Here is a 15,800-nt window from a genome sequence, read left to right as displayed (position 1 = left end):
ATCATTTATCCTTCATTCCAACACTGAATTCTTTCCCTCAATTCTCAGCCTACCTCCCAGAAAGAAAGAAAGAAACCACTGGCATTCTAATTGAAGTTATAAATTAATTTGAAAATATCATATTTTTAAAACATTAATCGCCTTATCTAAGAACATGGATCTTGTTTGTATCCTTTAGTAAGATTTTCTAGTTTTAATCATGTAATTCCTGGGTCTTGTTGAATTTATTACTAAATATTCAATAGTTTATTACCTTTGTGAACGTGTCCCCTTGTTTCCATTTCTAGGTGCTTACTGCTGTCACTGTTGCTATTTTAGAATACTCATCTTATTTCAGGCACCTCAACTAACGATACTAACTGTACTAACTTTCCTTAAAGTTGCTTCGGAACATGCTCAGACCAAGCTGTGCCAGCCTGGGGTGGCAAGAGGACAAGAAGTCAGTGCGGACCGGATTGCTTACACCGAGTCCTCTGCTCCAGCAGTGACCTTGTGGGGAGGTGTAAAGCCCAGAGATAACCGTGTGCAGGCCTGCGTCTGATGGCTTCCACCCCCATGCAGGCCCCGCCACAGTTTGGTCGGCTGGAGGCTCCAGTGTAAAAGACTCAGTCTGGAGAGGGATGAGGACGCTGCCGGTGTTTGAGGTGTGCTCACCTGCTCTGATGCTGTCGGTTGCGGCTGCAGATCTGTGGGGAGGGCTGTCGGGGTCTGGACACTTGCAGCAACGTGGGGGGTGCTGCCGCCGCTGCCCTGCTGCTGCTTTGTACCCTGTCTGTGCTGACTTTCTTCTTTTCCCCCACCCCCCAAACTCTGACTGAGTTACCAAGTGCTGCTGCTGGTCTGTTAGTGTGTGCCTGGCTCGAAACACGTATCAAGTGATCCTTGTACCGGATCACATAAGCTCACCCTAAAAACTGACTTTTTCACTACTTCCATCCCTCTCATCTCATTTAGCACTTTCGACGTGAAATTCCTGGAGGTCTGACTTTCATATCGTCACTCCTACTGATGTTCTCTGCATCTGCCCAGCATCTCTGTACCTGATACTTCAGTGTCAACCATTTGTATAAATTGGTTACATATTTGTTACCTATGATTTTATCCAACTCATGACCAAGCTGGCATTTTGTCTCCTGAATTATGTTTTAATCCATTCACTTCTCTCCTCCTGCACCGTTGCCGCCCTCAACCCAAGCCATCACTGCCACTCACCTGGACTCCTGCAGCGCAATCAGCTTTTAACCAGCCCACACTGTCCCCTTTGCCCTGCCCTCCACAAAACAACTGTCCACAGTCAAATGAGAGCCCTTCGAAACCCAAATCTGATCCCGTCCTACCTCCTCTTCTTCACTTCATGTTTCTGAACCACTCCCTGTGGGTTTAAGGACAGACGCAAACCTCCATGACATGGCCCTGCAGGCGCCAGGCCCTCTCTGCCTCTGCAGCCTCACTGCGCCTGCTGGGCCCTTCCTCTCGGTGTCTGTCTGTCTCTTGTCTGTCTGATGGTCCCTCCTACCCAGGGCATTTGCACAGGTCCTTCAGTCTGACTGGGAGCCCTCCCTTCCCTCTTCTGCTAATTCCGGCTACAAGCTGCACTACAAATCTCCACTCTAGAATTGTGTCTTCAGGGAAATCTCTCCTGATCTCCCAGACTCCATCAGACACCCACTGTAGACCCCCGTTGTCCTGGGCCTCTCTCCTTGTAGCACTTGAGACCGCTGCCCTGTTCTCATTCCTTGTGTGATTACTGAACGAGGCCTGTTTTTCCCCACTCCACTCAGTCCCGTTAAGGACAGGAAACGTGCCGTGCCTGCTTTGGCTCACCTCTATCCCCTGCTTGCAGCATGCTGCTCAGCAGAGAGTAGGTATTCCAAAAATTCTTGGTGAGCAGGTCCATTAACAATTAGCAGTCACAGTGAACTCCTAAAACACCTGGGAAGGCTGAGGACCCTGGGGCAATGGCCACCTGCACACAGGTAGCCTGCGCTCCCTTCATAGCACCAACATAACTGCCTTCCTTAAGCCAGGCCGCTGTGGGGTGCTACGTGCTGGGTTGTGAGCCTGCAGACTCCGAGGGGGTCCTGTGGAGAGCTCGGAGACTGGCACATGGGAGCCCCTGGAGCTGGAAGCACAGAATTTCTGGAAAGAGGCTGACACCCAGATCCTGTGTACTCATGCTCCTGGTGAGTGCACTGCAGTCTCTGCCCACCGCCGTGTCGAGGACGAGCTGAGGAGCGGGCACAGTCCCTCTGTCACTCCCTTACTCTTCCGTCTGGTGGCATCATATTATTAAATATTACAAAGTGAATTTTCCTTCTTCCACACTTCATGAATAGCGTCAAACTCTGAATGTTCCGTAACTTTTTTTTTATTGGTTAGGTAGGGATGCCATAACAAAGATCCTGGACTAGCCGGCTTAGATTAACGACTTTATTTCCTCTCAGTTCGTGTCTTCTGAGGCCTCGCTCCTTGGCTCGCAGATGGCCACCTCCTTCCCGTGTCTTCACAAGGCCACCTCTTGCTCTGTGTGTTGTCTGGGTCCTAATCTTCTCTCCTTATACAGATACCAGTCATACTGGATTATGATCAGTCACATGACCTCACTCTCCCTTCCCTACTTTAAAGTCCCATCTGTAGCCGCAGCCGCATTCTGAGGTGCCCCGGGTTAGAACTCTGCGGGAACTTGGGGGAACACAACCCCATTCAGCCTGCGACACTTGCTGTTTATTTTGCGCTGCTCTGTCTGTGACAGCTGCTCCTATCTGTGCACACAGCACTCTTCCTTCTCATTGCTGTCTAGTATTTTCTCATAGGACTGTATCAAAAATTTATTTTCTTATTCTCTGGATGGACATATGAGCTGTTTTTGGCTTTTTGTTTGAAAAACAATGCTACTTTGACTGTTCTTGTGCATATGGCTGGCACATATCCTAAAGAGTGGAATTTCTGCATTTTTCATTTTACTAAATAATGTTAAATGAAACAGGAATTTCTGAGAGGTAGCTTATATACTGTTAAGGAAATTTCCTTCAGTCCTGGTTGTTAAAGTTTGTTTTTAAGTCATGAATTTTTTTGAATTTTATTGAATGCTCTCTCTGAGTCTATTAATTTTATTCAACAAATAACTGCACACAGCAAGTGCAGTGAGTTAAGCGCTGTGCTTACCAGCCATTTACTCATCTACTGGCATGATGGTGTTGCTTCTCTCGATTCTGTTATTACAGTGAAGAGCATTGACAAGGTTTGAATGTAAACCTGCCCTTGCATTTCGAGAATAAACTCCACCTGGTTATGATGGATGATTCTTTCATACATCGCTGGCTCTGGTTTGCTAATACCTTACAGTTCTCAGGGTTACTGCATCTATGTTCAGGAGGGATGTTAGCCTGTAACTTTGGTCTCTCACTGTGCCCTTGTCTCATTTTCAATGTCAAAGTTGTAGCGGCCTGTTCAAAACAAGGCTGATGGGAGGGACGCCCTTTTTCTTTTATTGGGTAGGGTTTCTGTAAGATTGAAAATTGTTCCCGTATATTTTGGTAAAACTAACACATTCTGTAAAAACAGAACTGGTGTTTTCTGAATTATTCGGTAGCTTCTATATATGTGCTTTTTATTTTTCATTTTGTTTCTTTAAACATTCCTAATATTTTTAAGCATTTATTATGTAGCTTCATTTTCCTCTTTTCAAACTCTATACAGAGTATCGAACAGTAAACATTCTATAGCATGCTCCCTTCATCTTTTGTTGTGTCTGTGGGAGCTTCTCATGTTAATTTTCCAGCAATTCCAATATTTTCATTCTCTTAGGTCTTTCTTTCCTTTCTTACTTCTTTCTTTCCTTCCTCTTTCTTTTTTTATTGCTTCTGCTGATTCGGCTTCTAGATCTTATTTCCTTGGACTTTTGCTGTGACTTTATCTTTGCTGGAACTTAATTTGGGGGAATTCTTGGAGGAGTTGAGAGTGCATTTCTCCGGAAACATTTTTGTTTCTGTCACACACCTGGGGATAGAAATCCATTTGAAGTTCTTACCTTGCAGTTTTTCAGGCATGACAGTAGCGTACATTTGGATCTGGAAGTGGCACCCTGTTAAGCCTGTGTTCACGCATTCTCAAAGGAGCTTTTTGATCCTCCTTCACCCAGAGCCAAGACTGAGACAGAAGTTGCTCTCACTCTTGGTCTCTGTACAGTGGAGTTTTTCTAGTCACCCCTTCCTCGGGCTTGTTGACCTTTGGAGTCAGGGCTCCGTGGGCGGTCTCTGCTCATGTTCCCTCCTCTGCACAGCCCTGGGCATGGTCTCCTGTCTCTGCTACACGTGTGTAGAAATAAGAAACCCTAGGCCATCAGCGTGGAAAGTCGCCTGTGGCTTCAGCATCCACTTGCCCCCAATTTGTGAACGCACTTTGATCTAGCCATGGATGCATTCCATACTTTGTTGCAGCTTAGGCCACATTTAAAAGGGTGTTTTTAATAGCCTACCTAATATTTTCAAGTGTTTTATAATAAGAAAGTTTCAGGATATTTAATCCACTACACTCTGTGAAAAGAAAGTCAGACTTTTTCCCCCACAATTTTTAATCCAGTTGACAGCATCAGGGGCTAATCAGGGTTACCTCTCCTTTTCTCCACGCTCTAAAGGATTCTTCTTCATGTGTTTTGAGCTAAAGACCTTTCTTAAAATTTTTTGTTAAGTAGCTATGTTGGTGATACATCTTCTGAATTTTGCCCATTTTCAAATAGTTTTCCTTTACCTGGAAAGGAGATGCTACCTTGGGTAGTAATGCGTTTCCTGAGTCTCAGTCCTTTTTACTCTGTGTAATGTTGATGTGATTTCACCGTCTTCTAACTTCCTATGTTGTAAATGCCACTCTGACACTTCATCACTTCTGCCTACAAGCTTGTCAATTTTTATTCTCATCATGTAGCTCAGGAATTTTACAAATCTATACTTACATCAGTGGCATTTCCCTCTGATCTTGCTTGGTATTTGACAAGTCGATTCAATCTGCACGTTTTTCTTTTGCTAAGGGAACCTTCTTGTATGATAGCCCAAGCCCATGACAATGCAAATCCATACTGCTGCTTGTGATGACTGTTCCCATCTGCCCAGCTGCCACTTCAGATAGAGCAGCCTCAGGTGAGTATGTATGTTCCCTGGGGCAGAAAGGAGTGAAGGTGCGGGGGTGATGATAACAGTCAGCCAGCTGGAGAAACTACAAGCAACCTTATCTCAGGAAGGGGGTCCAGTTTGCTCCTGGTCCAATCTCCCCAGATGCGGTTGATGAAATGGGCACCAACCAACTACATGAGTCCTAAAATTTCTGCTACAGGTCCTAGCTGGCCACAGCACCTGGAATTTGTCCCAAGTGATACCTGAGCTGCAGCAGAGAGCTGTCAGCAGGTAGCACCAGACCACAGCTGGGCCCTGTATGGTCACCAGGAAATTCCAGGCTGGAAGTCCATAGCCGTCTGGGTTGTGCCTGACCTCGTGCTAATGTTCAACTCGCAGTTTACACAGCTGACTTTTGGGATCCCACCTTTCCTACTACAGTACAGTTTAACTGTACTGATGTTTTTCCTATTTCTTTCCCTCCTTTTTTTACCTACACTTTAGATTCTGTGGGTCAGTTTTCCAATTGCCTTATCTTTACCCAGAGGGTTCCTAGCTGTTTGCATATTTTTGTTCGATGCTTTAAAATATTGCTTCCATGTATCCTTGGATTTGTCTCTTATATAATTAATCTACTCAGCGGTTTATTTGAGAAGTCATCATCTTTTAGCTCCAGAAGTCTTTATGTGCTACATGCCAGTCTTGGGCGCTCTCATTGTTGTCTTCCCCTTGGCTTCTCCTCCTCCTTCAGCACTCTGCTGAGCATGGCTCTGTCTGCTCTGGTCAATATTCCCTTTGTGGCTGGCTGTTGGGCCCCCAGGTGGATTGTTTCTTTGTCAGCTCACTGGGGCTCATAAATAGTTGTTCAAATTGTCTGGGTTGTGGCAATTCTGCAGTGGTTGAGGGAAAAGCCATTGTTGATGGTGCAGCCAGCACACAGGCCACCAGGCCCCCGATGAGGCAGGAAGTAGAAGCCATTCTGATCGAAGGGCTCCACTCCCTCCCAGGCTCCAGCAAGGAAAGGACTCTGCCAACACTTTCAGCTCCTCCTTGACACAGTGGTGGGCAGGGGCTGCAGAAGCACACACAGGGAGCAGCAAATAGACAGAAATCTGTGTGTCGAGCTCTTTCCAGAATTCTGTCTTTCCAGCCCTGCTCCAGGGGCTCCCCAGACCTAGTCTCCAAGCTCTTCACAGGGCCCCCACAGAGTCTGCAGGCTCACAACCCAGCACGCAGCGCCCCACAGCGGCCTGGCTTAAGGAAGACAGGTATGTTGGTGCTATGAAGGGAGCGCAGGCTACCTGTGTGCAGGTGGCCATTGTCCCAGAAACCTCAGCCTTCCCAGGTGTTTTAGGAGTTCACTGTGACTGCTAATCGTTAATGGACCTGCTCACCAAGAATTTTTGGAATACCTACTCTCTGCTGAGCAACGTGCTACAAGCAGGGGATAGAGGCAAGCAGGCACGTTTCCTGTCCTTATGGGACTCAGGGTCCAGTGAGGAAAAACAGGCCTCGTCCAGTAACCACACAAGGAATGAGAACAGGGCAGCTGTTTTCTTGATTTCCTATACCCCATACTGCAGGCTTGGACCATGTAGGAAACTGAATGGGAAGAACCAGGTGAACACCTACCTGTCCTTCCATGTTGCTAGAAGCTCATATGTTCTCACCTCAGGGATGCTGGCCCAGGCATGAGTCAAGCGTTTGGACACGCCCCACCTGAGTGGGTTCCCCCAACCCTACCACCCAGTCCTGTCCTTCTCCCTCACAGCCACCTTTCCTGCTTCCTGAATTCATGACTGATGGTCAGGCCTGCCGGAGCTATGACTTTCATTACCTCTCATTAAGACGGTGGCAAGAACCTCATAATTGTTTCTCCTGCTTCTTTTCCCTTCCTTCTCCAATTCGTCTTTCAGTTGCCAGATTTATCTTTTCTGAAACACCAGTCTAATCCAGTCTATCCCCAGCCGAACACCTCTAATACCTCCCTACTTATAGAGCGGCGATTTTCAGAGTCTGAACAGCAGTGTCCTTGGGGTTCACAGGGATGGGCGGGGGAGTGGGCTGGGAGACCCGCTCCTCTCATCCTACCCAACTAGACCTGCCTTGTACCTATTGTACATATCAGCCTCTCCTATATCATCACGAACTTCGTAGACTGAAATTCATTGTTTTCTAGAGAATAAAGTAGCCAGGAAGCAAGACCTTTCAAAACCTAACCTCTCAGGCTACCTTGCCCTCTGCTTTCTTTTCTGTACTCCTTGCTCTAGCTAAAAGGAGCTGATCTTTTTTTTTTTTTTGACATTCAGTATATTTTATTGCATTGAAAATAAGTTTCTTTTACCTATAAGGATGGGCTCTGGAATCTGAGAGACATGTGCTGAGACATTTGGATCTGTCACACACTAGCTGTGTGAAACCGGACAGATCACTCCACATCCCTCTGCCTTAGTTTTCTGATCTGTAAATGGGAAGCAATATGAGTGCTGCCCTCCAAATACTGTTTAAAGTGTTGAGTTAGACCCTGTATATGAAGTGGTTAGCACAGTGCCAAGCTTGTAGTAAGTGATGAATTACTGCTGTAAATGTTGTGCAGAATATTATCTTCATTAATTTGAACGAAGATAAATCCAAGTGTTATCAATAACATCAAAAGCAACTTTCACTTTGCTCCACAGGAAATTCCAGCGAAAGGCTGCTTTAGATCTGAATCAAACGTTGAGTTATGTCATCTATGTCACTCAGTGATTTTGATTTTTTTTTTCACGTCAAGAAGTGCAGAAACACTGACTAATATAAGTGTCTAAGAAGAAACTCGAAAGCTGTTCTTGATACCTTTCTGCATTTGCTCATGTTATGTCCTTCACCTAAAAGTTCCTCCCATTCCTCAATGTCCAAATTCTAACCGTCGTTTAAGGATCCAACAGTCCCTTCTCTATGAGTTGTTCCCTGGTTTCCCTCCGTCGGCCTCCTCTCTCCTTCTAGACACTGAGGGCTCTGCATCTGTCTCACTCTCCTGGTGTCAACTCCGACCTGGGTATTTCTTCATAATGTGCATGAATGCACTCCCCAACTCGGAGTGCCAAGAGACTCACCAGACTCTGAACAACAAATGTTTCTTATGTACCAATTACGGGGCCGAACACAACCCTGGTGGAACTGCAGAAAGCGAGACAAAATCCCTGCCTTTGTAGAACTGGCATTCCATCAGGGGTAAGGGAGGGCAGACAGGTGAAAATATAATGTCAGACAGTGATTCATTCTATGGATAAGCACAAAGAATAATGGGAGAAAAGAGAGTATGGGGGTGGGGGAAGGTGGGGGGCGCTAGAAGGTCAGGAGGGAGAACGTTGTGGGAAGCGAATTTCAGGCCTGGGGACCAGCAGGGGCCCAGGCCCTGACGGACGTGTCTGAGGACTAGCAAGGAGGCCGGCCTGCCCGCTGCTGAGTGGGTCAGCCTGCCAGGAAATGAGGCCAGAGAGAGCAAGGTTTGAGAAATTCTGTAAACCAGTGTAGGGGTTTTAACTTTTAGCTTTTTATTTATCCAATTAATTGCCTGAATACCCACATGCAGAAAGTCTGTTATCTCATCTTCGAGGCCTCTTTTCCATTCCAAACTAGTTCAACAACTAAACATTTATTTGGTTTGAAGGGGTTAGTTCTGCTTCTGGTGCCAAAAGAAAAAGGCCACTTTGGCCCTTCCATTACTACTGTTGCTTTGGTTCTTCCTCCATGGGATCCTCGCGGGGCCCTTGTCCCAGACAGCCCAATGGAGCTTTTCCCACTGTTGGGGCAAGGCCATAAGATTTGAGCTAAAAGGTCACAAATCTCATGTCACAAACACACGCTCAGCCGCTGTGAGTGAAATTCTACCGCCCTGTCAAGGAGCTGGGCTTGCAGTGGCCTCTTGCCCAGCCTGGCCCCTGCCCCACACCAACCTGTCGACCCTGATCAGACTCAGCGGCACGCTCACCTGGTGGAATGGTGCCATACACCTGTACGTGCCAAATTGAGCTGTACTTGTTCAACACCAGTGCGCACAGCTGTGGTCGCTGCCCCCGTCTCAGGGTGACTTCGCCTCTACACAGAGGAGGAGGCTGGTGTGCAGTTTAGATTCCACCTCACCAGGCACTGAAAGTTTATTTCTTCCATATGCGGGAGGCAAACTGACAGGAGGAATCTGATTTACTTGAGTAAACTCCACAGCATCCAGTTTGGTAAATGGCACTCAACATTTGTGGAATGAAATCTGATACATTTGAAATGACCAAATCAATCTTTCATTTGTCGTGAAGTGTTTTTAAATGGGCAACCAGTGAGCAAATGTCTTCCTTATTCCTCTCCCAGTAGCTGGGGACTGACAGGCACACGATGGTGTTTTCAAATTTCATTCAAACAGACTCTCCCATACTAGATGCTCTTGCATTTTTGTTAGCTAGTCTAGGAAAGGCCTCAAAAGTGGGCCAGGCGGCAAGGCAGGGAGGAGACCAAAGGCAGGCACTGGGCTTGTATTTTGTGAAAGGGGAAGGGAGAGGGCAGTGGAAAGGGCTCCTCCCAGGAGCCTGGACTCACACAGCTGGAGACACAGGGGTAGGGGTGACATAGGAACTGGCTTGGAAAGCCATCAGCATCTTTGGGGCTCTCCTCTGTGCCCTCTTGAATTCAATTGGCTGGAAGTTCAGACAGCTGCCTCCTTCCACCTTGCTCCAGAGTCAAGAGCAAACTGGCCTCCAAATACTCAAAATAGGACAGATGACAGAGGAGAAAACATTCATTTGCACAGCCTGACAGGGACATCCATCACTCCTTCTGAGAGCCCTGAAAACCTGGGTTTATCTACTGCGTGATTTTTCTCTCTAGGCTGTCCCCCTGGTGTTCCGTTAATTAACCAGTATCTTATTTAAACCCACTGGCAGGCTCTCCTTGCTCCCACTTGTGATCCTGAGGTTAAAAGTCCTACTGCTGAATTGGGTGCCACCTCCTAGTTTCCATGATAACCATCTACGATCACTCAGGTAGAAGTTTGTGCCTTCCCTATAGTCTCCAGGGAGAGAGAAGCAATGTGCAGAGAGACAAACTCCTATTCAAATACAAATACCCTCAACGGTAGCTCTACAAGTAACTCTGAAGTAAACTGGTCAATACAACTGCTTCTTCATTTTTTATCCTCATCTGAGGATATGTCTTATTGACTTTAGAGAGAGAGGAAGGTCGGGGAGAGAGAGAGACACGGATATGGGAGAGAAACATCATCAGTTGCCTCCCATTTGACTGGGAATTGAAACAACTGAGCCGTGTAGCCGGGGCCACAGCTGCTTCTTCGGTAAGGCCCCCACCCCACCTCTGCTTCCGTACATCTTCTTAAGGGGTGTTCTTTACTTATCTCTGTATATCAGCTTGCCTTTTAGAGGTCTGCCTCTGGTGAGGAAGTCAGAGTTATGGCATGCCAGTCTTCACAACATTCTATTCAACTTCATCTCCTTTCCTAAGTTGTTCATATCTTTCCACTATAAGCCTTTTCCTTCCCCCAGGTGAAATACATGCACCAAACACACACACACATTCTTAACACACCAAGAATCTCATATCCTTTCTTTGACCACGTCAAGTATTTGCTTCCTAGGTCAATAGTCAAGCAGAGCCCTTACCCAGGCCCTGGCATGTGACTCTGAACATCCAAAGTGAGGGCTGATCTGGGATCTGAGGATGACTCCTGCCTTCCCAGATTCCTGAACAGAAAGTTTCCTTCTGCCCTTTTCTGATGTGCTGCTACTGAAGCCAAAGACCAACATCACACACACACACACTGGACTCTGTAACGGACGCATGACTCTGTGCCCACCACTCCACTCCCTCGTCTTCCCCACTCTCAGCAATCACGCTTGTGACTTATGCCCATTAAAGTGGGGCTTTCTGGGAAGCAGACGCCTGCTAGGAACAACACGGCAACCCTGCCCGGCCTCTCCAGCACCACATTCAGATGGCTGCCTCCCTTGACCAGTCAAGGTGCGAGAGGACGTTGTCTCTGAGTGGCACTTAGGGTGTAGTTTGAGAGACACACTCCTCAGTCATTAGCTCCACCCTGTCCATGGAGGGTGGAAAGCCAGCTCCCTGGTGGTGACACACAGATAACACCCCACATTCCCATCCTCTTCATCGTCTTCCTTTTCAATACACTCTTCTCTCTGAACACTATTTTTGAATGGCCATACATGAGTGACAAGGAGATAGTTTCAGAGGTAGGACAACTGCTATGTCACAGTGATAAGTGTGACTCATCCAGGCAGAGAGACATCACTGGCCACCACCAACACAATGTGAACTGTTAGTGGACTTGGATGATCAGAGTTTCAGAATGCAGTACGAGTAACTTCTACTCAGTCTCGTAGGAAGTGCTTGCCGGCTCCCGAAAGGCTGTGCTAAGGCGCCTCTGTGGAACTGCCGAGGGCTGACTCACCCAGCAGGCACCCAGCAGTGCCTAGGGCCCACTATATTTAGGCGGGGGCTGTGAAAATATTTTAATTTCTTTTAAAGTCAGAGAAAAATATAATCCAGCTTGGATTATATTCATATTTAAACCAATGTAATCACAAACATTATTATTTTTATGGAAGAAGGGGCCTTTGTAGGCAAAAGTAGCTAGGGCCCGCAAAGTCATAACTCAGCCCCGAGCCTCTCATTTTCAGGAATAAGCCCCCTCTGAACAACCAATCACACGTGGAGATGATGGCCTTAGATGCTAATAACATAGCATGCGTGCAACAGCAGTCTACAGAACCAACAGTGTTGAGTATGAAGCTATTTATGTTCCTAGACAGTACAGAGTGTGTTTGTGAGTGTGTGTGGGGGGATGCTGAGTCTTCTACAAAAGCCAAATTCCCATATCCCTGCCCTTGGTCAAGTAGCTTTCTTCTAAAATCTCTCTGAGCAGTTAAGAATTGTCCCTTATTTCCTGAGACACTCAGGAAACGAAGTTGGTCATTTCTCATTATGAAACGGTTCATGTTCCCAGCTCCTGGGAAAAGCTGAAGGATGCTTCTGGAACCTGGTTATTTTAGCCCAGGACGTTAATCATGCGGATTCTGCTGTCAGCTGAGGTTACACCATCTGATCTTCCATTTCCCTTGTCATAATCATTTACGCTCTGCCCCTCGACATGACACACAAGTCCTTTTTATTATATTACACATTAAATACACCAGAACACACTAAAAAGTCTGTTATCCAGTGAAATATAATGTAAAGTGGGTCCATCTTGATCTCCTCTTAAAAGCACCTAGATACTGAAGAGCCCAAAGGCCCTGCTTAAGGTACTCTTGTCTGTAAGGCAATGAGGAGGGGTGGACTCTGTAAAGGCTATAATAAGACTGCAAGAAATTCAAAGGATTCAGTTTCGTGCAGAGGGAAGGTTCTGGGAGATTGGGTTGGTTTAGTATATGAAACAAGGGAAAACAACAAAAACTGAAACTTTCCACATGCCAGGTCTATGCTAGGTTCTTTACCAATTTATCTTCTTTAAGCCTCATAATCTAGCTGTAATCTTCATTTTACAGGTGGAGAAACAAGCTTTTGGAGAGTTGAGTGACTGGCTCTAAGTCACACAGCTACTAATTGGTAGAAACAGGATTTAGATCCAAGGGTCTGGGAGACCAGAACCTACACTCCTCTCGCCACACCACAAGTCAGAGAATGTTTTCTGGGTACAATACTGACTACTCAACATCACTTTTAGAGCGTGAAAATGGCTGCAGACAATGTGTAAGCAAATGGACGTGGCTGTGTTCCTGTAAAACTCTAAGAACAGAATAGGCAACAGCTGCATTTGGCTTGGGGACTGTAGTTTGCCAGCCTCTGCTTTACCCTACGGACCTCAACCCAGGCTGCCACGGGAATCACCAGGAAGCCTTCCAAGGCACAGGACTCACCCCATGTGAGTTAAATGAGGGTCATGTTTAAAGCAACCTCCCCGGGTGACTTCTACAAGCAGCCACAACTGAGAAGCCCTTCTCTCCAGCCTGTTCACGAATAAAAGAAGCCAAGTTACACACACATGCACACACACACACGACAGATTATCCTCTTGGTCTATCCACATCCAGTTTTTCCCTCAGGAGCCAACTCCCTCAATTACACCTTTGTTGCCTTGATCAGAAAAAAACGAACCCTCCCTTATCTGAATTCCTGCAAGATTTTGTTGCAGAATTAGTCCAACTGCAAAATATTTTGCATCATTGTCTCAATGGTTACTGAAGTTTTCTACTATTATTTAAACTTCCCTGTGGGCAAACCTTGTCTTCTCAAACAGCCTAAAAAGTGTGGGTTTGTGGCTTTACTCACAACATCTAGCACAAAACTAGCTACAGCTTTCTTGAGAGGGAAAGAAATGAAATTGCTGGGGATTTAAAGATGGGTTTGAATATAGTTCAGTAGGATTCACTAATTTCCTTTATCTTCCCCATTTTTCCTTAATCTGCTCCTTCTTCAACTTCCCCATCTTAGGTAACATCAACGCCACCCTTGAAGATCCAGAGTTCGGTTTGACCGTACTCCTTTCTCTTACACCAGGGTGTCGAGCTCATTTTCACCAGCGGCCACATCGGCCTCGTGGTTGCCTTCAAAGGACCAAAATAATTTTAGGACTGTGTAAGTGTAACTACTCCTTAACTGTTAAGGAGTTGAAATTATATTCAGCAACATTCATGCCTAGAACACTCATAACTCTGGGGCCGTTAGTTATGAGGAAAGTTATGAGGGGCCTCCTGCTCGTCTGATTGCACAATGAATGGTGGGAAGGGCTTCTACCTGATGCATCACTCATGTTGGTACACCCCTCCCTTAGCGCCTGCCACAGGGTTGATATTCAGGGAACAATTGTTAAGAAAGTAAGCTGTTCTGAGCATTTTATTGGGTGACAGACTTTGATAAAAGCCATTCCCCCGGAAAAAATATTCACCCATGCATTTAAACACATACACACACTTTGCATAAAATCTTTAGTTCCTCAAAGTACTTATAAACGTGTAAGGTGCCCATGAACCGTAAGTTAAGAACTGCTTTGAATAGTGCCACTGTAATATATGGCCCAGCCTATATTTCATCTAGAATTTCAATATTGGAAAGGTGACAGACATGATTGAACATGGCCTACTGAGGCAGGCTATTGAATAGGCAGTTTGGTGGCTAAGTACCTTTGGAGTTAGAAGTAGGTTGTCTTTGCCGATACATAGATGTATGACTTCAGGTAACTCAGTCAACCTCATTGAGCTGGACTCAGATAAAAATGATCCAATCTTATATGTTTGTAGCAATGACTACATTAATACTGCATGTGGAGTAATTAGCATAGTTCCTGCTATGTAGTAAGCATTTAACAAATGTTAGTTGCTAATGCTGTTAATTACTATTTATATAAGGTAATATGTATCCTAATTACATAAGGTAATATGTAAGCTAATTACCATTTACATAAGGTAATATTTTAAATAGTGTAAACTCATTTGTCTACCATACCTCAGTTGGGAATGTTGCCAGCCAACAGCTAGGAAACCATGGGACCTTTCATAGCTTCTTTGGGTTCTAGCATTTGTGATAAGAAGTTATATTTTCTAAACATTATGAAAAGTTGATTCCTACAGAATGCTGCCTACAGGATAATAATGACATTGCTTCAATCACCAAGATCTTTATATATAAGTAAAAACAGTCGAATCAAGGGTTTTAAGTTAAAAGCCAAGTTAGTTACACACCAATCCGGTAGCCTGTGGAAGACCCAGCCAGAGTTGCTACCCACCCAGTCCCAGGCTTCCCTTTTCGTAACTGTCAAGAGACTTGTGTGCTGATAATAAAACTGGTTATATTAAGTTTTCAAACCACAGGGACTTCAGTAGCTTGGGCAAATTTCCTAATAAAAAAGTGCTTTTATGCCATTAAAAAGATTATTTAAATTTTATGGAAAACACAATGAGGTAACTTCAACTTCTTCACCCGCCAATTAAAAAGCATCGTTAATTATTTGCTCTGTCCCGCTCTTCTCCACCACTGTGTCATTTACAAAGTTTACAGAGGGTCTGCCATGTGCTCGGTGCTGTTCCTGGATGGAAGGGCCAAAATACCTGCACCTGGAGTGAAAACTGTGCTGTAATAGACTCCCCAATGCCTCCCCATTACAGCCCCATCAGTGCCTGAAGATTCGCTCTGGGAGTGTTGCTAATGGTAAATAAGAATGTCCCCAGGTCCAGGCTCACCACCAAAGTCGAGTGAAGATGAACCATTCCCCTTTCTCTCCATCTTAAGTGGTCTTGCTCTGAACAAAGCTCTCAAACACAAATGCCTTCTGGAGCCACACAGATAGCCTAAAAGTGAAGGAGGCTAAATTTAGGAAAACAGGAGATTTATGAGGTTCCTCTAGAGATATTCAGATCTGCTTTTCAAAAGATTGTGCTTGCCGAAGCAAACTCACCTATCACCCACTAGCTTCTAACCACTGTTCTTAATGAAACCCCAAAGGAGAGGGATCACATAAATCAGGGGTCAGCAAACGCTTTCTGTCAAGGGTCAGATCTTAAACAGTTTCAGCTTTGCAGGCCACACCGCCTCTGTCACAAATAGTCAACTCTGCCACTGTAGCATGAAAGCAGCCACAGACATACATAAACAAATGAGAAAGGCTGTGTTCCAATGGGATTTTGCCCA

General features: G+C 45.6%; 1 protein-coding gene across 3 annotated transcripts in view; it reads right to left on the bottom strand.

Moving 5' to 3' along the window:
• Positions 1-15,800, bottom strand: part of NPY (neuropeptide Y) — an 86,063-nt gene that overhangs the window by 29,607 nt on the left and 40,656 nt on the right. The window contains exon 5 of one of the 3 annotated variants that reach the window (XM_053663592.1): positions 3,845-3,999. The exons of 1 other annotated variant lie outside the window; for it this stretch is intronic. In XM_053663592.1, the coding sequence (XP_053519567.1) occupies positions 3,879-3,999 (121 nt within the window). In that variant the 3' untranslated portion in view covers positions 3,845-3,878. Of the gene's footprint in view, positions 1-3,844; positions 4,000-15,095; positions 15,461-15,800 lie in introns of those variants that run through there. One more of the 3 variants, XM_053663594.1, reaches the window with a different exon arrangement.

The sequence above is a fragment of the Artibeus jamaicensis genome, unplaced genomic scaffold (assembly GCF_021234435.1).
Source record: "Artibeus jamaicensis isolate MK-2021 breed Jamaican fruit bat unplaced genomic scaffold, CSHL_Jam_final contig_3230, whole genome shotgun sequence".
Classification (NCBI taxonomy): Eukaryota; Metazoa; Chordata; class Mammalia; order Chiroptera; family Phyllostomidae; genus Artibeus; species Artibeus jamaicensis.
This window is presented reverse-complemented; position numbering and strand designations above follow the sequence as displayed.